General features: G+C 35.3%; 1 protein-coding gene across 1 annotated transcript; it reads right to left on the bottom strand.

Moving 5' to 3' along the window:
- Window positions 1-389: 389 nt before the first annotated feature.
- Window positions 390-23234, bottom strand: trpc3 (transient receptor potential cation channel, subfamily C, member 3). The gene is made up of 11 exons (XM_060886765.1): window positions 22470-23234; window positions 17730-17915; window positions 12635-12799; window positions 10122-10338; window positions 7943-8176; window positions 7304-7568; window positions 6105-6300; window positions 5176-5385; window positions 3440-3523; window positions 924-999; window positions 390-630 (listed from the first exon to the last, which is right to left on the bottom strand). Exons 1-11 carry the CDS (start codon window positions 23202-23204, stop codon window positions 503-505), a joined length of 2496 nt encoding a protein of 831 aa, XP_060742748.1. The 5' UTR covers window positions 23205-23234; the 3' UTR covers window positions 390-502.

Genomic DNA, 23234 nt, shown 5'->3' on the forward strand with positions numbered 1-23234 from the left:
GTTAATCTGAATAAAAGTGTCTGCCAAATGCTGCTGTAAATGTAGTTTGGGAACCCCTGTGCTAAATAAACACATCATTGTTTTATTTATTGATGGTTTTAAATTATTGAAAGTTAAACTGAACGAATTAGTGATAGATATATTTATTCTCTCCATATTGAACCTAGAGCTAAATCCAGACAGCGGATTTATATATATATATATATATATATATATATATATATATATATATATATATATATATATATACATATATATATATATATGTACTGTATATATGTCTGTGTGTGTGTGTGTGTGTGAGGGAAAAAATTTCAGCAATATCATGCTGAATTTTCACACTAACACTCCGACACACCCAGTATGCTGTTGCAGGTGACAACAAAAGCTCTATCCACATTCCACTGGCAACAAGCCACAACCGAACTAATCATCTCATCTCGAACGTGATGATCCACAGTATCCTGGCTGTTTGAGAGACGCTCACTGTAACAGGGTGAGATTAAGATGTGTGTATTTTTTCACTGAGTTTTTGAATGAGCGTTGAGAGCTCCTCTGTGGCCTGGGATTTGTCCTCCAACAACTCGTAGCGCAGACTAGAAATGTCCTGCTTGATCTCTTTCAGCTCGCCTTGAAAACAAACATATACACACATATAAAACACCCACACACACACACACACACACATAGATGCATGCATTTAAAATGTAAACCAGTCATGCAGTTTGTAAGAGCATTTGTCTGCATGCTTTGGTTATTTTACTTTAAATACTTTAAACTTTACTTTTAGGTCCTGTTTCTGAGAGTTTAATGTGTTAAATATCCACAAAAGTATTCAGTAGTTGAAGGTCTTAACCTTATAGAATAACAGTCTGCTCCAGTGCTTTTATCTGGCTCAAGAAAGAATTTGAAGCAAGCCCTACCTTCATTGACCTCATCATTTTCTTTGTCCACTTGTGCTTTCAAGACGTAGCGTTTTATGAGCCGTTTCATTATTTGCTGTGGGAAGATGAACGATTTAACTATTAGACAAAGCATCAGCCAAATTAGACAAATTTGTACCACGATATAGTCGACTAAAACGCTAGCAGTACTGACACTCTTTTTTAAAAAATGAGTAAAATAAAAAGCATGTAAATATATAATACAGTATATTAATATTAAAATTATGGGAAGAACATAAAAAGATTAAAATCATATTAATCTGCTATAACTGTCAATCACATGAATAAAAAAAAGGAGAAGAGGAGAGGGAAAGAGAATACTTCTAGTTAAGCAATGAATAACACACTTGTGGACATGCTGTTACCAGAAACTGATAAATTACCAGCTGTTACCAGCCTGAAGTTGATTATTTTTCCAATAACCTCAAAACCAAAAGTGTTTTGTGTCTCTTAAATCACAGCAATTTGCCAACTATTAAATTTTTATTTATTAATTAATGTCACATTATGCTTTCAATGACTTTATAGTTATGTTTAATATTACATGCCTTCGTTCAAACTTTCCATTGGTGGAAATCTTCCAACTTTACGTTTGACTATTACAAAGTGCTGACACTGGAGGCTCCTTTGATAAATGCTAAATAAACTGCTGTTGACAAGACAAACGAAATGTCACGTCCACTAACATCACAGACTTCATTTCCCACAATGTACCACGGCCTACAAACAAGGCCGCACCGGGCTCCAACAACCACAACACACGTTCACTCCTGTATTCAGTCACCTTCATTTCAATTACTTCCACTTGTCCGCAATCAGCATTTAATCAAAGCCGCTCTTTAATATGACTTTATTTGAACTTTCATATTGCAATGTGTTTGTGTTGTTCTTTTAAGTCTGTAACGTTGCCAACCTCGACATTGCGTTTGATAGTTTGGTTTTTCAAACTTTGCATGGTTCTTGGATTTTGTCTCTAAACTAGTCCTTATAACTTGTTCACAGCCTGTTGTTTGACTTGTCCTTGTGATTTGAATTGATCTGCACTGGACTTTAATAAACACTCACCTATATTGCAGTCTCAAACTTGTTTCTATTTCTGATGCAACGTCTACTAACCAATCAGAACTGACAATTTATCAGCATTGTGGTATAAATAATATACTACCGTAGATAGCACATTTTTTATATTTAAAAGTAAGCCAGGACTAATTTAAAGCACATGCCCTCATTTATTTATATATATCTGGCAGAAAAAAAAACCAAAAAAAAAAACGGATCACCTTACAGTCCCAGCACAGAAGTATTTTATGAACCTTATCTAACCAAACTGAAACTCTGATGCTCTTTTTCAAACATGAGTAAAAAATTAATGAGTAAAATATACAAAGTATGCAACGAGCTATAGAGTATGTTAAACTCTTGGTATCAGTAATTTATATAACAATTAATAATTTGTGAATCTTTCCCAGGAGAAAACTAACAGCAGAAACTTTTACTGTATTGTCTGTTCATGGTAGCGAGATCTCGGTCAACTCATTCATGCATAATAAGCTCATTTTTTCAGGAAAGTGAGATGGTTAGTGCAAAATATTTCGGTTGATTTGCAGTTTCAGTTAAGTCTCATCTGAGAACAATACACAGTTTCACAGGTAGCTCCAACGTAGCATGCTTGATGAAGATCAAATGCCTTCTGAACAGCTTGTTGATATGGAGATGGCACCTTAGACATGTAGTGTAAGGTTACAGAGTATTGTGCTATACTGAGACTATGCAAAGTCTCATTGTGTGTGTTTTTCCTCTTCTCTGTGTGCTTAAGGAACATGTTATACAGTACAAGGTTGTATATCTTACTTCGCTCCCTCGCTATCCTCCTCACTATGCAAATTTTCATCTGTTCTAAAAGGATGAAATATTATTTAAGGAAGCTGATTGCACTTAATATTAGGTTAATATACATAAATTAAGTGTATTGTGCAGTTTAACAAACATTCACATGACAATATGCATCGTTAAAAAGTAGAATAATTAGCAAGAAAGTTATTGTTATATGTTTTTTGTGAAAGAATAAGTTCCAACTGGACAAATTATCATGTGTAATGTTTCTGTATAAAACTTATTTTGCCAATTTCTTTTCTTACCAATGCATTTACTTTGCATTTATTGACATTACCAGTATTTGTTTTTAGGTTACTAAACATTCAATTAGAAACTATAGTAACAAATCATACAAACAAATGAATACTTATAACAACTATAATATTAGTTGTTATTTAATAAAAAAAGAAATGAGATACAACATAATAACATAAATAATATAAAATATGAATAACGTAATAAGAATAAAACACGGTCAAAGTTAAAACTGCCCAGTTAAAAGTTGGGTTCGAGGTATTTTTTCACAGGAGGCTGCTGAATATAATGGACTCGTAAGAAGACGAGAAAGGAAAAAGTGAGCAGAATGCAGGAAATAAAGATGCCAGTTAAGGGTGTCTTGCCTGGTAGCGTGTGGGCTGGTTGAGGATGCTGTTGAAGCTGTGCGACTCACTCATGTGCATGTTGGACTGCGTAAACAGGTTTAGCTGCAAGCAGTGAAACACACAGTATGTCAGGAGCAGTTATAAAGGAACCAATGCAGATTAAAGGGAAATGCACACACAGAGCTTCATGCTATGCTGTAGGCGGACAAACGTGTCATTTGTAAACAGACATGTATTAGATTTGTAGTTCATAAAAATGCTCTAATGCTCCTATTACAACCAAATATGCAGTAATTTAGGTTTCTATGTAATTATAAAATAAATAATTCCACCCTGCTTAAAATAAAGGCTTCTTTTAAATTAAAGTTAAGCTATCAATTGTACTGTACATGTTTAACCATTAGGTGTCGCTGCTGAAATGTAAAGAAAACGACTATTCCTGTCTCTCATCTCCATCTTCTTCACTTCCAAACTATACCAACAATATCCAAACTTCTCTGATACAATACGTATAAAGTAGAATACACTTGGACCTTTATACAAATTAACTATGAATTAATAAATGTATAAAATGATGTATAATAATTATATATATATATATATATATATATATATATATATATATATATATATATATATATATATATATATATATATATATATATATATGTATATATATATATATATGTATGTATATATATATATATATATATATATATATATATATATATATATATATATATATATATATACATATATATATATATACACACACACACACGTATATATATACGTGTATATATATATATATATATATATATATATATATATATATATATATATATATATATATATATATATACACGTATATATATACATGTGTGATTAATAAATATACACATGTATGATTAATAAATACACATGTATGATTAATAAATATACTTTTTTTAAATAACAAAAATATTATGATGTTATTATATTATTTAAAAAAAATAAAAAATAAATATAATATAATATAGTTTATGAAGCCTTAATTTGAATTATATAATAATGAATTAAAAAATAAAAACTGTTAAACTGAGTGACAAAACCTCACAATAAAATGAGTTAATTAACCCTAATTAGGTAAAACAACTCAATTTAGATATGAAAATCTAAAAAAGCAAGAAAAAGAAAATACATTTCTGATGCTTTCTGACACCAACACTTCAAATCACACCACAAGAAGAGATCGAGCAGCTCAGATTGGATTAGTGGCTCATAAGAAATGTGTTGAATGTGTTGTATCACTGTAATGCATTTAGCCTCGTGTCCTGTGTACACCTCGTTGAAGGTTTATGAAAAGATAAATGTTATGTGCCAGAATAATGAACAAGGATTGTTCCTGTTCAACACATAAAACATTTGAGCAGCTCTCACTCTTAGTGTGGGGGTCAAAGCAAATAAAGTCTTGTCTTAAACTAATTCTATCACTCTGTCCTTGAGGGGAAGCCCTGATAAATTTGATATAGGTATAAAGGTTATGTTAAGATTATTAGAAAGTCAGAATGATTCACAATTGACAATTGCGCAACCTAGATGGCTTGTAGAAATGTTGATTTTTAATTGGCCAAGCTGAGAGAAAGAAGGTGAAAGAAAGAAGGATAGAAGGAAAGATTGATGAAAGAGACAGTGGTCCAGATGAGAGAAAAAAGCTTCATACATTATAACAAACATACACACGTCCATACATACAGACAGGCAAATGTACATACTCTAGACTTGGAGTTCTCCATGCCAAGCTCCACATCTTTGTTGAGCGGTTGCCGTCGGCAACGTAACAGGCTAATGAGTTTGCTGATGCAGTGAACGAAGGACTTGGGGCTGGGCACGATACTGAAGGGAGGTGGTAGGGTTTTACCGTTATCAAAATATGACAGCCAGAGTTTAGACCTAGCAAACTTCCACTCCACATCTGAGTCATCCTAGAAAACAGAAGCTGTTAAATCAGAAGCTGTTTATGCTCCATAAACTTCTCTTTTTATAAATCTTCACCACTTTTAATATATTTAATATTAGTTTGCACTTATTATAGAGCTTCTGCCATACAAGTGACTGTGAGTAATTACTACAGAAACAATAACGTATATGAATGAGTGCATTTATATTAACCTGTAATTGCTTTTAGAGCTGAATATTAATCATCTTCTGACTAATCAGTTTGGAGAATTCAACAGTGTTGTGTATAAATCATTACAACCAAACTTCCTTCTTTCTCTTCATCATTGTCTCATTTCTCAGATCAACTGAGGGATTATTTCTTATTTCTTATATGAAGTAATCATGTAAGACCAAATCAGTGTCATTTTTACGTATTCATGAGCCCAGGACACATGGCTTTACTTTGCTTATTGATATGTCCACGTGTCTGTTTTTTGCCCTTAAGCTTGTTTTTTTTTTTTTTTTTTTTTTTACTTTTTTCCTTATATTAATCCTGGGGATTATCTATATTGTCTTAAGTGTATTTATTGTCTTTGCATTCAAAATCAGAGTTTAATGTTTCCAGGTTATATTTAGACTATAGAGTGTGCAGGCTATCTTTATACCCTGGCTCTTAGTCTCAAAATTGTTTTTATGTCTAAGCTGTTCAAATGTTTCCTTTTGGCTGAATATCATTACGGACATCAGATTTTTTTGGACTCACCTCTATCTCCTGATAGGAGCTGTTGATCATAGCGATAAGCATGTTCAGAAGAACCACCACCATGGTTACGTTATATATCCCATACAGGACATAACCGATGTTCTCTATAAATTTATGGTCGTACTTCAGAACCACAGATGAGACTTCAGACAAGCCAAATATGGACCAGAACAAAGTTTTAAAACTCTCCTCCACTCTGCAGAGACAAAGAAAAATAAAAAGGATGGATATTTTACATTTCCAGCATTTAGCAGACACCCTTATTCAGAGTGACTTACATTTTTTATTTCAATTTATACAACTGAGCAATTGAGGGTTAAGGGCCTTGCTCAGGGACCCAGCAGTGGCAGTTTGGTGGAACTGGGATTTGAACTTATGACCTTCCAGTAGTCAGTAGACCAATGCCTTAACCACTAGGCTACCACATCCCCATTGCTTAGAATTTACCCCATTTCTAAGACAAAACTAATACAATTATGAACCAATTCTTGTTTCATGGTGACATATTAATACCAGGAACACCAGGATCCAGTTTTAAAGCAAGTAAAACACACAGAGTATTGAGGAACTAGTAACAGGAAATGAGTGTGAAGTAAATCTGTTTGGAGTCCTTCAGCTCTCTTGATGAAATTACTAGACCTGAGAAAATTGCGCACCCCCCCACCCCGTCCCACACACACCGTCATGCTAGAGAACGCGATTCATTCCCTTCTGCACTGTTTGACTGTGTCCCTGGAGAAGATGACCTACAGCATGAAATGAGTTCTTTGCTTGGCCAACCTCATGCCCTGACTTACTCCGACTGAAATTGGTCAGATGTTATGGTTGCACCGTTTGAATAAACTGAACGGAAATTATCTTATAGGACTAATTAATTGCCTTGGTATGCAACCTAATTAATTGCTCTAACCCTGTATTTATTATACTGGAATGTCATACATATAGTATATACATATACATATGGCCTGGGACTGGACCAATACACCCATTTATACTAAGGAAAATAAACCCTGTAAATTATTCTATTTTGCTTGTCCATTAAAAAAATAAGTATGCTTCTGTTTTAACTACACAGCGTGCAGTCTAATACAAGTTAACTTAATATAAATTAACTTTAATTAGTGGTACTTGTGGACTTTTGGTCAGGTCTAGATATCAATGCTCCAGTACACGAGGAGGATTAACTGATTGTAACTCACGTAGTAAAGGCAGGGTTAACCTTAGCTCCAAGGTAGTAAGAGTAGAGGATGAACATGCCGATCATGAATGCGAGGAAGACCATGATGAAGAGCACCATGAACTTGAAGATGTCCTTCACAGTGCGTCCCAGTGAGATCTGCAGCGGGCCAAAGCTCTCGTTGGCTGGGAGGATGTAGGCAATACGAGAGAAGCTCAGAACAACAGCAATGGCATATAGGCCCTCTGAAATAAGCTGAGGGTCTGAGGGAAGCCATTTATCTCTCGCTGTAGAAACACAATATTATACAGCAAATATTATAAATCATTTCATTTTGTAGGTACATTTCTAGGAAGAAGATGGGAAAAGATAAAATGTGAAAAAAACACTGCATTATTACCAAAAGTAAATCTTTTAAATGTCAGATAAAAATATACGTAGTAAGTAAGTAAATCATTGCATTTCCTAGAAATATAGCTGTACGAAAGGGTTTTTTTTGATAGAAAAATGAGAAAATATACCATTATTTAACAGTTTATCTACCAAAAATAGACTAAACAAACGTACTTGTAGCTTGTTAAGGCCACCTGACAAATATATATATTAGGAAGAATGTAAAACTTCAGAGCCATTTTGAAGTGCAACCATCTCTCCTACTGACCATACGTGAAGTACTTGATGTCAGGTGGTAGTGTGACCAGAGAGAGGTCAGCAGCCTGGATTTTCTCATTCACATACTCCTGCGCTTTCATGGCCTGCAGGAAGGCGAAGAATCGTGCGGTGAACGCTGCAATGAAGATGGACAGCATGCCAAAGTCCAGAACGTTCCACAGTTGCAGTACGTATTCCCTCGGCCCTTCTGTCCATAGTTCCTTACACTCTGACCACATCATTCCTGTAGGGCAGAAAAACAGCTTAAAAATCACCAAATAACTAAATAAATAAAATATTGTTTTAGTCCATCGATCTCTCTCTTATCTCTCTCTTCTCTGTCTCTGTGGAGACTCAGTAGATAAATGATGCGGTTGGTTTATTTAAAAGATTATATCTTTTATGTAGTTCTAAGTGGCTATTTATATTGGTACTAGATTAATGCTTTCTTGAGGTCTTTTACAAGAAAACTGTAACTATATCAGAAATAAACAGGAGGCATATGTGGAGGTTTACTGAAAAAGACTGGGAAGGAACAAACCCAGATATACAAAACACAAGAATGTGCAGTATTATTATCACTGTTATAAGCAAGTAAAAAAAAAGGTTATTTACTGTTAAAGCATGTGTAATTCTGAACACTGACTGAATGATCAGCAGTCTGGTGAAAATGGATAAACTCCACAAACTCTCCGAAATATTTTTATTTCTGCTTATCCTCAAACTTAACAAACACAACACTCACAGGTTAGAATAAAAGGATCATATGATTTTGTTCAATTAAATAATGGTAAAATAAATAAATAAAAATTTGATTTAGCAAATTTTCTCAACCGGTTACAATATTAATGAGCATCACTGAATATTAATGAGGATCGGCGGTCTAATACTGTCAGGGATCAGCCCGGACTTCTGGCCATGTGCTTCTGTTATTGTTGTTGTCATGTGTCTTCCCCGCCTTCGTCTGTTCCTCCCTGTCTCCACACCTGTTCCTAATTGTATCTGATTGTCTTTTGTATTTAAGTGTGCCGTGTTGCCGATGGCAGCGTGAATCAATAGTTGTGTGTGTGGTCACGTCTAGTCATGTTAACCGTTGTTAAGTGTCGTCATTTGTATTGGTTATGTCGCGTATTTTACAGTGTTGTCTTTATTGTTTAATAAACCCCTGTCATTTGAAGCTATCCTGCGTATGGGTCTGTCTCCCTCCTACCCAGACTGTGACGAATACTTAATATTAATGACAATGTCAAGGAAAAATGTTGAAGGCAAAGTCAGTTTAAAGCAAAATTCCAATAGTACTAATCCAATGATAATAGGAGGAATTTGTTTTACAAGAGGAGAACAGTAAACTAGACTAAAATGGACCTCAGACACTGAGAAACAGTACTTGCAAAGGACATCGACATATTTTGCATTCAGCCAATATACCGATTGACTGCTGAGCCAATATTTATCAAGACAGAGTTAAAAATCGCTCACATTCAAGGCCAGCGCCTTGAACATGTAATAGAAAAGAACCCATTCATTCACAAACCACTAAAGGACAAGCCAACCACAACAGGGCTGGAAATGGAATTAGAGCAGAGTATGTTCAGTGCTGGTCACTCAACATGATGACTTCTGTAATGGATAATCATTTCCATGCAGTACACAAGCTGCCAGATGTAATGAATGCACTAGTTTGTCACAGCACAGTGAACAGTGTAATAGACTTGGGGGAGTGAACATGGTTTATTTCTAAATGTATTTAAAATACTGACTGCTAAAAGCATCAACTGTCTAGCAGCAGAAAATCAAGGCTAACCAGGTTGTGCTTTAATCTTAATTATTAGTAAGGGAACTGATGAAGGCTTTATGATGAATTATGAAACATCTAGTTTATTCCTTTGTTAAAAGGAAAAGAAAAATAAAGTCTTTTAGAAAGATTTTTTGCAACCTTTTCCCCAAAGGAAATGAACTCACTCTGTGTTTTGATGATGTTAAGTGAGAGCACAATGTTCCAAAATCTCCAACAGGTGTTCACAATTTGGATTTGGATCTGCGGAGTGTTACGCCATATGATTTAGATCCATTTTAACCATTCATTGAGTCTAAAATATACATAATGTATAATTATATGTCAATGTAGATTTATAATTATACTACAAATAACACTAAACAGTATGCGATTTATTGAGTTACTCTCCTACCTGCCACCCACACCATGATGAGGATCTCCGTCCACGAGAAGCGAGTGGTCTTCACTCTGAAGATCTGCAGTGGGTAGTCTGTGACCGTGACATTAGGCATAGTGGTAATACCATCAAACCGGTCAGATGCATTAAAAACCAGCAGGCAGAGGAAGATGATGAAGGATGCAGCATGAGCCACAAACTTCATGAAGGGACTTCGAAGAACTTTACCCAGCTGGAAACATTCACATAGCAAAGTTAGATAATCGCTCATGGATAGCCGGGTGTTCCACACACACACACACACATATATGTACATACACACACACACACACACACATACATATATATATATTGATATACATCATTACCTCAAGTGTGGGGAGAACAAAGCAACCATGCTCTGGTTCCCTACCCTGTCAATCACAGCAAGATCAGCCAATAGTGTGTGACTCATGTACTGTATGTGGAACGGGGCAGAAAGCTTGGAGTGTGTTACATTGCACTGAGGTTGGCTGGCTTCCACTCCAAAGTAGGTAGCTGTTATATGCTATAGGTAGGTGGTAGGTGGGAATTAGCAGAGAAGTTGCAACTGAAATGAGTGGACCATTTAAAGTGACGTGACATACGGTTAAGTATGGTGACCCATACTCAGAATTCGTTCTCTGCATTTAACCCATCCAAAGTGCACACACAGCAGTGAACACACACACCGTGAACACACACCCGGAGCATTGGGCAGCCATTTATGCTGCGGTGCCCGGGGAGCAGTTGGGGGGGTTCGGTGCCATGCTCAAGGGCACCTCAGTCGTGGTATTGCCGACCTGAGACTCGAACCCACAACCTTAGGGTTAGGAGTCAAACTCTCTAACGATTAGGCCACGACTTCCCCATATACCGTCTGAGAAAATGCACTAATTTGCTGCTCATAGAATTGAGAAAATCAAGCAAAGTTTCACTCATTGTTCTGTATCTTTGTCAACAGCCATTAAAATTGTGTCACACATTTACAGGAAAGAAGAGTAATCATGTGTAAATTCATCACTTTCTATTGAGTACAAGGGGTTCAACTTCCATACTGGGGTTCGGTCTGTTTCCTCAAACAGTGCAATGTGTTAAAATGATTGTTTGTGGTAATCATACATATGCTACAGATGTATAATGAACTTGGCTAGGTATTCATTATAGGCCAACTCCTCCATCTCTAAATATCAAACATTGTCAAGAAAATTAAAAATAAAAACAACTAAAGGTTTTTTAGTGAAAGTTGGTTCTAATTTGGAAAGTGTAGAAAGATGGAATTCATTAGACTGAAACGTTGACCTTTATTGCAACAATAAAAAACAATTTTTTGGATCATTTGCAAGCAGATGATTACATTAACTCATGTTGTGATCCAAGTGGTTGGGATCCAAGCTCCCATGGCTGCTTAATGGAGTTAAGCTATCGAAATCCAAGAAGGCATGAATGGTCACACATTTTTGCCTCCCACTTCTTAAAGTTACTTTGAACAGCAAAAAGTTACTGAGTAATAAGCTTTGGAAATGTAAAGAAACATTTTAAGCCTGTCAAAAACTTCATTTTCATACATAGCATGACCATCTGACCTTGTCAAGAAATCAGCTGTCACACACCAGTGAGTTACAGGCTAAAAATAAAATTAATCTGACAGTGTTGCTCATTTGGTACCATCTGCTTCTACCTATCAAAAAAATCATTCTTTTCTGCTTCTATGACATAGACATCACCGTTTGACCTGGAAACATGAAAGAAATTAAATAAAAAATATAACAAACACTCCCTGTGTCAACACTAATGTATATTCCACTGGGTCTTCATAATTAAACCAAAGAATTTAACTTCTAAATTTAAAGTTACTGGTCATGATACTGCTGTCTGCATTACTGTGCTCTGAAATTTTTAAAAAGTAAATTATGCCATCAGGATTAACATTAGAATCAAGCTTCAGCTTCAGCTATTTATATACAGAATATTTTACATTTGTTCTGAAAGCCAAATCCTTTGAATGAATTGTCATGCATTTGGCTCAGATTCTCCAATATATTCAAAACATTTTAAAGGGATGTTTTAAATATTATTAGAAGTATGCTTTATGCATTTTTAAACAAAAGTAAAAAAAATTATGAAACTATGAAATAAAATATTGATGCTAATTTTAGCTGCATTCCCTTCCTTATCAGTTTGCCTGTATTTTTTTTAAATAAAGGAAAATTTTTAACTATAAAGATGATTTCTCTTGAAATTCATCTGAATTGAAATAAGTACAGTAAGGGTGATATGTTGTGATTTGGTGTGATTCCATGCATGCACGAATACTAGCCCTGACTCTAACCTTGACTATCATATTGTATAATGTGTCTGCAAAAACAACAGCAACAACAATTAGATGGTCTGGGATCATGTGCAAAACCAATCCTAAGTTGTGAACAGAACATCGTAATCAAAATAATCGTGTATTTTTTTAATTTTACAAGGTTTTGTTTTTAGGAAAATTTATAATGGGATATTACCTTGGTGCATGGAGCAAACCAATACCCCACAGCCAGTAGGGGGAGGCCTAGAGCTACCACCAGCACCACCAGACACTTCACTGCGATGTACTGCTCTCGGAGACCTGACAAGTTCTCATACCAGATAGTCAACAGCTGCTGCTGGCAGTTAGGATGGGCCACGAACTGGAGAGGTAAGAAATGTGCCGTTGTTTCAGTTTTTATTTATGTATAAATTAGAACAGAGTTTTAGAGTTGTTAAAAGTTGAACAACAATTCAAACAAAATTCGATTCATTATTGGATAACAGAGAATATCATTAGTATAAAAATATCATATCAGCATACTTTAAGGGAATACACAAAATAGAAATTTGTTAATAAATATAAACTACCAAGAAAAACCTATGATGACAATTTCATTGAAATTCTAAAAACAACAACAACAAAAACAAGTACATTTGAGCCTTTTTACAAATTAAATTTTTTTTTAAAGTTTGTCAATTTTATACAAATATTCAAAAATGTTATGAAAATATATTGTGAAACATCCATAATACCACCATTTATTACAATATAAATATCATCATATTGTACTGTCACATTACTGAGGAAATTTCAGTTTCAGAGCAAGCCTATTTATTATACATTTATTACATTTCTAAAACTGTTTAGTCACAAAGATTAATTATAGGCATGAATTACATTACAAATATATAAAACCTAAAACAGTAGATTCATTGGCATTACATTAACTGCTTTCTTATACCAACAAGTGCAGTTTAGACCACAATAACGTTTTATGTACTGTATATGTTTCACCACAGAGCTGATGTTGAAAATATTAACTTAAACAGGCACTTGTATGAATGACATTCCACATAAACAGAAAATATGCATTTTTTTTTTTGTTTTCTGTGAGGCGAGTTCTATTTAAAATTTGTAAAAGGAGTCTCCAGTGTCAGTGCTTTAAAAAAAGTCAGAGGTTTTCCAACACAACACGAGTCTTGGAGATGGATTGCATTTGAGGTTCAGAGTAAAATGACAACGTCTGCATGATTACATTTACGCTGTTTATCAGATGCTCTTATCCAGAGCGACTTACAATATTTCCTCATTTTATACAGCCAAACAACCATGGGTTAAGGGCCTTGCTCAGGGGTCCACAGCAGTGGCAGATTGGTAAAACAAGGATTTGAACTCACAACCTTCTGGTTGGTAGACCAACACCATAACCACTAGGCTATCACATGTCTGCATTGTTACATCTTATTACTGTTATGGTTAAGGTTTTACTTGACTCATAGATGCTCCAACATTAAATGTAACAACAAACAGATAAAACAGTATTAGCTTTGGCAAATATTTGTGGTAAAATTGAAATAAAACTGTATATCTGTTATTGGAAATGAATCAATGAATCTTCTGTGTGGACTCAGTACCTCAGATTTGCATAGTGCCATATCATACAAACCGATCGCTGATTAATTTCCAACAAAAGAGGGTCCCCAAGTATTAAGATGCTTACTAAATTTCCCTAACCCTCCACGGAATCTGTCAACGGTTCATCATATAATGTCCATCAGATCATTGCAAATGTTAGTCCTGGTTCTTTATACCTTTCTGTCTGAAGATGGCATTCTGACTCAGTTTCTCAGTAACAACAATAAGAGATGGATATCCAAGGAGAGTGTGTAAAGTTAAACAGTTATTTGTCAGTTTGGTGAAGCTGCGGTTAAAAGGATAGACATACATTTGCATGTTAAGTGGGAATGTCAGAGAAATAGATAGCAGTAATAATAATCCCATTAACAGATCTGGCCTAATTCTGGAGTGATGGATTCACTGGTGGATCTAGGAACCAGCCGAGGCATCTGGCTGTTTGTTCTTGGACAGTGCTCAGACTCACAGCTAGTCTATGCTAGCAAGAAAGTGTGAAGTATTTTTAACAGATCATTCGCATATACCATAAGGCATTTATCAACATTAACCGGTCTAAGACCGATGAGAACGTCAATATAAGACTCATCATCTTCATCAGCATAGTAAGGATCATCACAGTCAGCTAGTGAGAGCTAGTACAGCAAAAAAGACCGCACAAGGTTTTTCATCAACAAGTTACGTTGATTTAGTGCTTGTTTAAGTTCTAGCTGAAGAGGTCTTCAGTCTCTGTTTGAAGACAGATAGTGACTCAGATGTTTGGACAGCCGGGGAAAGTTATTACCCCACCTGGGTGCATGAACAGAGAAGGGTCTTGATGAATGTCTTGCTTGTGTTTTGAAGGACGGTGGGTTGGCTCAATCTGTGCTTGTGGCGCTGTCTATCTTGGAGCTCTAAAGCTCACAGAAAAGAAATTGTACACAGCACAACCACAGTATGGACACTCCGCAAATCTGGGCCGTGAAGAACCATATTAAATCATGTTTGGTGTTTGCCGTAAGGCAAGATGGAGCAAATATGCAAAAAGATTGTCAAGTCTGATGAGAAAAAAATATATCTTTTTGCTTTATATTCAAATTCTTGTTCAAATTTCTACAACTGATATTGCTTTGAGAACTTCATCCCCAACGTAAACCATGATGGTGGTAGTATCAAGGTGTGTGGAAGCTTTTCATTGACAGGGACTGGACAGGCTGCTGGTACTTCAGACAGGACCAGGACCTTCCCAAAGCTCCACTGGGGTGGTTTCACACAATGTACCATAATGTGTTTAAATGATCCTAACTTAGCTATAATTGTAGCTAAACATAGTACTGACTAAAATCAATGAAATATATTATTAATTTGCCATAACAGACTTCTATGATCTGCACCATGCCCTTTATATCAATGAATCAATCAAACTATTTTTTCTCCTCATCACTTCCTTAAATCAGATATGACTACAGTTCTCTAAGTACAAGAGAGTTGTCTTTCCTCTACTTCAAGCACAAACTTTAGCACATGCTAAAAAGGTAAATCACTGTTTCTGGGCCAAAGTTAAGAACACTGCTTACACAGAGGTTGGGTAGTTTTGTTCTCTGGTGTACTGTACTTTAGGTTAATTGCGTGTATCTCATGGGAATTATAGGTGTTAATTTCATACCTGCCCTAGTTAACTTGCTGCTTGCTATATCAATAAAGTGTTTTAAAATATGTATAATTATCCTGAAAATATGAAGCCAAGTGAAGTAATGAATGAAAGAGGAAAAAAAAAATCTTATATATACTGTATTTATATACTATTCCCTTATTGAACGAAGCTACAATATATTGGAATAAATAATAACCCTGTTTTATATTGCACAGTTGACCTCAATTAACTCTGCTACTAAAATTAGATTAATATGGCCAGTAACATCTAATTCACATCAGATTCTTATAAAAAAAATTCCATTACATCACACCCACACATTTGGATGACTACATATTTAAAATATTATGAGCTTCACACATCCGTATTTAAAGTTCTTTATTGTTAGCTTTGTGTGAAATAAAACTTAAATATCTTTTAAGCTGTCTAGTTTTCAAAAGCTGATCAGAAGGCTGTAAGATTGCAGCCAGGCATCTGTCGGTTCTGTCGTGACTGACACGCAGATTGTAAGCACCATTAATTACAGGTAAGAGGGAAGTACAGTACATTCGAGACTAAATCTCACACTGACAGCTGTTAGACAATATGCGCAAAGTGCTAAACCAGTGTTGGACAACGTACTGTAAATCTCTTTCCCTTTTAATCTTACCTAAGATCATGAAGCTGGCACCGGAGCTGAATTATAAATGGGTCAAATAGGAGAATTTTCAAAACTGAAAAAGTCTAAAAGTAACATATCTAATAACTTCTCCGTTTGCTTAATTATTTGAGGTTAGCATAATAACATAAACTGACTGAGTTTCATATATATTTTATATTTTTTTTATATTTTTTATATTTTTTCATATATTTTTTATATATTATATTCATATATATATATTTCTATTATTATGTATTATTATGAAAAAAAAAGTTCACCTATGTTAACATATTGTCATTTTTTGGTAAGTTGCTTAAGCATCTTTGTCTTCATAGTGGTAAGATATAAACTCTGTTCCTGAAACTTATTTCTACTACTAAAAAGTAGTAGTTTCTACTACTATTCAAGCAACATGAGTATAATATTTTAAAAATGCCTTCAGCATACAATTCTATATAAACGGCACAATAAGAGTGATATATATCCACATAGATGTTACATATGAGGACAGTGCATCAGTACACGTGAATTAAACATGCTGGTTTTGATTGAAAATAGGAATACTGGTCTCTGCTAATGTCAAAACATCTATTCATTATTCATAAAGACCAAGTTTGTTTAATATACTGTAAAGAAAGTGGAGTTTCTCAGAACAAGGCCAAAAACGTCTATGTTTGGTATCTATAACAAATGCAAGTCCATTTTAAATCTGATAAGGTTAACTGTTGATGTAATAAAGAACACTTTTTTGAGTGTAATTGCAATTCCATCCATCCATCCATCCATCCATCCATCCATCCATCCATCCATCCATCCATCCATCTATCTAAAGCCAGTATTTTGTGACCTGCCTTCCATGGATCATACATCACACAGCATTGCATAACGCACGCACACACAATCTAACATGGTCCTATATTCTTTCATTACAGCCCAAGCATGTTGCCATCCATTTTAATCTCAATTATGTCAGAGATGAATAAGCAGCTTGTGTTTTTACCCACGACAGGAAACACTTTTGGCAATCCTTTCCTTCAAAAGCCAATTTCGAAATTACATTTCATGTCTGGTTCATTGCTGTTAGCTTGATTAACCCCTTCATTTAACCTGGAAGGATTTCTATTTGTGTGTTTAAGAACATATACAGTATTAGTCATGTGTAACTAATGCACAATAATGAACATGGGCATGTCATTATGAAATAAGTAGCACTGAGCAATGTACTGTATTTCATCCTGTTATATGTCTGGAGCTTTCAGAGACAATAACAGATGGAGGGTGCAATTAGTGTTATTAGCTTTTTATGGGGTGGTTATATATTAAACTGAGTGTATGTTGAGGAAAGCACACATACTGCATGTGTGATGTACAGTCAAAGACGACAAACTGAACTACTTAACTTACCTTCTTTACTTCGTATTTAATAGCCAGTTTGACTCTGCTGAGGAGAGAGCGATGGTGCTGGCCCATCTCCAGCTCTGCAGATACGTCTCCGTTCAGGATGGCCTCCACCTCCTCTGTGTCCCTGCACAGGTCCAGCACACCCACCACAAAGTCCTTACACTGCATAGACAATTTCCTGTAGTCATTCTGAGCGAGAGAGAGAGAGAGAGAGAGAGAGAGAGAGAGAGAGAGAGAGAGAGAGAGAGAGAGAGAGAGAGATCATTAAAGAGAAAGAGAAAAAAAAAGAGAGAACAAAGCATAAAGCCTATAACTCAAATAGGACAAACCAAAATAAAAAACCCTCAGCTGGGAAAATCAGGATGTTCTCCTGAAACATCAAATCAATGTGGCTACTCACAGCATCAGCAAAAAAACACAGCAGCACTTCTTTCCTTTAAATAAGTTCTTCTGTATGTACAAGTACTTGCTTTAGATCAGTCAACATACAGACATATTTGCTTGTTACATGTATAACAATTAACTATACAGTTCATTGGTTTAAGGACGTACATATATATCAACATGCATCACAGTGTGCTGGCTAAATAAATAAATACATTAAAAAAACATGTCAAAAGCTTAAGCCAAAAAGAAATGATACTCGACTTCCAAATTAAGTTGAAGGCAGTGATAAATATAATAGCTGTGAGAAAGAAAGAGAGAGAGAAAGAGAGAGAGAGAGAGAGAGAGAGAGAGAGAGAAATAGAGAGAGAGAAATAGAGAGAGTAGAGACAAATAGAAAGACATAGAAACAAAAACAGACAGATAGACCAAAAGAGAGAAAGACAGCAACAATCAGTTAAAGATGATGAGAGAGAGAGAGAGAGAGAGAGAGAGAGAGAAAGCAGGATCTCTGTTAACGTTCCAAAACAACAAATGTACGTCATACTCTCAGTGAAGCTTGTCATAGTACAGAAAATCCATAGTTTCCTCTGTTCTAAAGATTTTTCCATTATCATCCCACTTAACAAAAACTTACATTTACAGCTCTACATCTGACTAAGCAAAGTTACAAAGCTCTGACACTGGAGGCTTCTTCAAAAAATGTTAAACACACATCTGCCTTTTACATTATGTACCTGTAAGTTGTAACTAGAAACAATGAGATATTAGGACAAGTGCATGAATACAAAACTGGAACAACTTCCAGAGCTGCTGTTATAGAAAATGTATCCGCAATCAGTTTGTCTTCAACTAGAAACCTTGTCATAAACTCAGTGAACACGGCATTTTCATGATAATTAGCCATTTATACACCTGGAGGCTGTAATTTATTTCTTATTTCCTTCCTTATGTTCCATGTAGTCGTGTCATTACAGTATATAAGTGTGACTAGACATTACAGAGATGCCTAAGCTGTCCTCCTACTGGTGGATTTTACAGCAGCGTAGGAGCAGTGGTGGCTTAACAAGATCAAATTAAACTTTTCTGAGACTGCAAGAATTTTCTCATCGGCTGTCTTCGTGAACTAAATCAGCTGCCAGTGAGAATGTCACTTTACATGTTTTTAAGACCATTGATTGCAAATACTAACAAACGATCCCCTTTAGTATATGCAATGCTGCCTGCGACAGCAAAACTAGATTAGATGACTAAACATTTATGAATAAACAAATAATAATGCATTTGATTTTATCTTGCGATACGTAATCATTGTGACAGGTTTAATTGGATGCTACTGTTGTCTTAGATCATCATACAGTAGAAGAGGTTTCCTTTTACTCAGCACTAGTGAGACTATGTCATTCTTCATTATTGTGATTGGCTGCCTATTGACAAGTGTCTCCTCTGTATTAGCATTAAAAATGTCTGTGAGATAAATAAATGATAACCGAAATAAGACCAATGATTCTGAGTCTGAACCAACTGCTTCAGAATATTAGACCAAGAGCTGCGGACCCTTAATATCCTGAAGCTTCTACATGGATTAGTGCTGGCAAAATACTTTGTCTGTTTCCTACAAGAAGCAAAGGAACCACGCTGTCAATCTAAATTATGGCTTACTAGAACATTGAGTCAAGAAGAATTCTTGTCTGAAGGGATTTGATATAAGGGGCACTGTTGTGCACATTTAGCCCATCAAAAGCTTTAGCTTAGCTTATTCAGTCCAGGACTGCCATTTATGTGTTATACATTGAGAGAGCTAGATAACAGTATGTGCTGAGAATACTAATTAAAGGTCTTATCCATTCCTATGAGTTAAAACCTCAAAAAAAAAAAAAAAAAAAAAAAAAAAAAAGGAAGAAATAATTCTTTGCATAATCTTAAAGAAGTAATATTAAAATTCTCAACTTGTATAAGATGGAATACATTGCAAATCTCTGCATTGGAGCAACGTTAAATTAAAAAGCATATCAGGATTTGCATATCAGGATTTGCAAGTAAAGCAACATTACTAACATATATATATATATATATATATATATATATATATATATATATATATATATATGTATATATATATATATTAGACCATTTAGCTGTAAAATTCAACTTTTCTTTAATAACAAGCATTGTCATAGTTCCACTAATTAGTCTAAATCAGAAAAAATAAATAATATAAGTCTATATCTAAATCTAAGGCCGTTGCTTGTAGGAACCCCCGGCTCGCTCTGTAGCGTTATGGCTATGCGTTTGTTTACATCATCATGCGTGTTTTTTTTTATATTCATATTGTTTCTCCACCTATGTCTTGTAATTGATTGTTTCCCTTGTTATGTGTCCTTATTATCCGCAAATGTTTGGAGTTTCCATATTGATTACTCTGTTCATTTAACCCCACGTGTGTCATTTCTTCTCGCCAGTTTATTTGAGCAGTCTCATTGCGTCTCATTCAGACTTTGCCTCTTCTTGCCTGAAACCTGTTTGCTAATTGACTGTTCATTGTGTTCATAGTAAAACATTCATTTAAATTATATAGCAAATTAAAAGAATTCCTTCAAGGCTTTAGCAAGGTAAACTAAATTAACCTTTTCATATGAAGATGAGTATAAGCTTGAGAGACATGTTGCATGGAACATGAGTATATCTGAGACCGGTGTGTCACATTCTGTCACTCAAGCATTGCATTACATAAGCTGGTCATACATTAGTAATACAATGCTGAGAGAGAAATGACCTTTCCATCTTTACTAGGTTAGCTAGGGAAGACACCGATCATAAGCCAGAATTGGTGTCAGGCCGATATCTAAGAAAAAATAAATCTGTCAGATCCTGTAAATATAAAAAAAAAAATTTGTAATCATAATGGTGTAAAGAGTGATTAAAAAATTATTTTATTATAATTATATTTTATATTTCATCATATTTATAGTATATGAAATTTTGTGTTTATCACAGTTTAAACAAGAAAAAACAAGAAAAAAAATATCATATAGGTATTCTATTATACTCACAGAACATCAGTATCGGAAAAGAAAAAGTATTTGTATAGAATTTAAGAGTGTAATACTGTATGAATATTCAAATTTAAGTATGTGAATATCAAAGTAATAAAATATATAAAATCACACAGAACTGCAAAATGAGAAGGAAATGCATAAGCATTATTGTATGAACGAACAATACAAAGTAAGACGCGTCTGAAACTGACAAAACACAAATGATACTGTAATTCACTGAATTCTTTGTAGCATTTTGTTGACAAATCAGCTCGAGTGATTTACTAACATCTGCTGAATGTCAAAGTGATTCATTTTGGATTAAATCACCAGCTAAATCATCAAACCCAAGTGTCTGTATCATCCAATAAAGCTCTGCCCAGGTAATTTCCGCTGATCGAATGCCAGTCTAATCTCCCAGCATGCATTGTTATTGAGCATCTGTGCCAAGATCATGATGATCTCAAGTTTATTGCTCTCAGCAAGGGTCATAACACTTCTCCTGTTGAACAAACAAACCATAGACTCATAGTTAAACTAACATTTGTACAAAAAATGTATTTAATAAATAAAACGCGGTAAAAATCGTACGGATTTACTGCAGTTTGTTTTTGAAGGTTTAGAATGTTTGCGCCCACTATCAATGATATACCATCTATAACAGTGACAAGAACCTTCACGTTTCTTCAAAGCCATGGCCAAAACCTCATGCACAATACCCCAAATATAGGGAAAATATATACTGTTTATTATTGATAACAATATTTATGGAAACAGACACATAAATTGTTTTCTATGCTCAGAAACAATCCTGATGGCGGTAGTGTGCACAGGGGAATGGGAATGTAAATAAAAGATAGCAAATGAAAGCTTTTTGTTCAGGCAAAATGACTGAAACATTGTGTTTTTTAAACTGATGTTATATTTTCATTAAGGAAACTGAGCCTAGTGTATCATGTACTGAAGTTGAAAAAACATATTCTATAATAATAATAATAATAATAATAATAATAATAATAATAATAATAATAATAACAACAATAATAATTGTTATTATTATTGTTGTTATTATTATTATTATTATTATTATTATTATTATTTACTATTTTCATTATTACAATGAAAATAGTCTTACTATTACAACTACGCTGGAAAATGTTTAATAATTAGCACTGCTAAAGTTGTTTAAGATAAACTCTTCATCAAACTCTTGCATCTTCATCAAAAAAAAACTCCATTCCCCTTGTCTGTTTAAATTCATAATCCGTAATAAGGTTTCATGTATATGAAAAGGCAAATTCAAATTCCCAACCCCTTGTACCTTAAACTCCTTCTCGATGTTGGCCAATTTGGCGAGCTCATTGCTGAGCTCCAGGGCAGTGAGAACAGGGTCTTCACTGGAGAGCGAGAGGTATGCTGGACTGGCAAGACCACGGTATGCGTTGATTCTGGACCTGGAAAGGCTGAATGAGTCCTTCTTGTGTTTCTCCGTGCAGTCGGCGCACTTGCAGAAGTAGTCGTGCGGCCGCTCAATGCGCGCACCTTTTATCAGCAGCATGTGCACCACTTCGTATTTGTGGCAGTGGGCGGCTAGGATGATGGGCGTGATGTCAGGTGAGAAGCGAGTGCCGTCTTCATCGTATGAATAAAAATCATCGTCCTGCAGCTCGCATGGGCTGCGCGTGAGCCTCTCTTCACCAGCGAATGACGGGTGGCCTAACAGTGCTTCCACAATACGCACATAGCCCTTTGAGATGGCCAGCAGGAGGGCATCGCCAACACGTGCCAGGTTCTCTCGCCGCAAGAGCAGCTCACTAACCTCCAGGTGCTCATTGCCCACAGCCAACTGTAGCCCATTTTGGCCCATGTAATCCACACAGTTCACATTAAGGGTGGTTGACTCTTCCAGCATCTTACGCACTACCGGGATGTTGCCGTACTCGGCTGCATCGAGGAAACGCTCCTCCTCGGCTGTTAAGCTGCTTCCACGTGCATTGAACATGAATGCAGGGCCACGAACTGCCTGCCGACGACCCTTCTCACGCTGCAGCGTCATCCTCCGTGCTGGAAAAGAGTCCAGAGTTTT

Source organism: Tachysurus vachellii, chromosome 14 (genome assembly GCF_030014155.1).
Source record: "Tachysurus vachellii isolate PV-2020 chromosome 14, HZAU_Pvac_v1, whole genome shotgun sequence".
NCBI classification, from domain to species: Eukaryota; Metazoa; Chordata; class Actinopteri; order Siluriformes; family Bagridae; genus Tachysurus; species Tachysurus vachellii.

What these genes read in the sequence shown, in the direction of transcription:
- trpc3 (XM_060886765.1), bottom strand. Translation starts at nt 23,204, where the DNA reads ATGACGCTGCAGCGTGAGAAGGGTCGTCGGCAGGCAGTTCGTGGCCCT. An exon ending in GGTTTGCTCCATGCACCAAG is followed by an intron (nt 10,339 to 12,634) that starts GTAATATCCCAT and finishes GAATGTTTCCAG; the next exon opens with CTGGGTAAAGTTCTTCGAAG. An exon ending in ACCAGCCCACACGCTACCAG is followed by an intron (nt 1,000 to 3,439) that starts GCAAGACACCCT and finishes ATCTTCCCACAG; the next exon opens with CAAATAATGAAACGGCTCAT.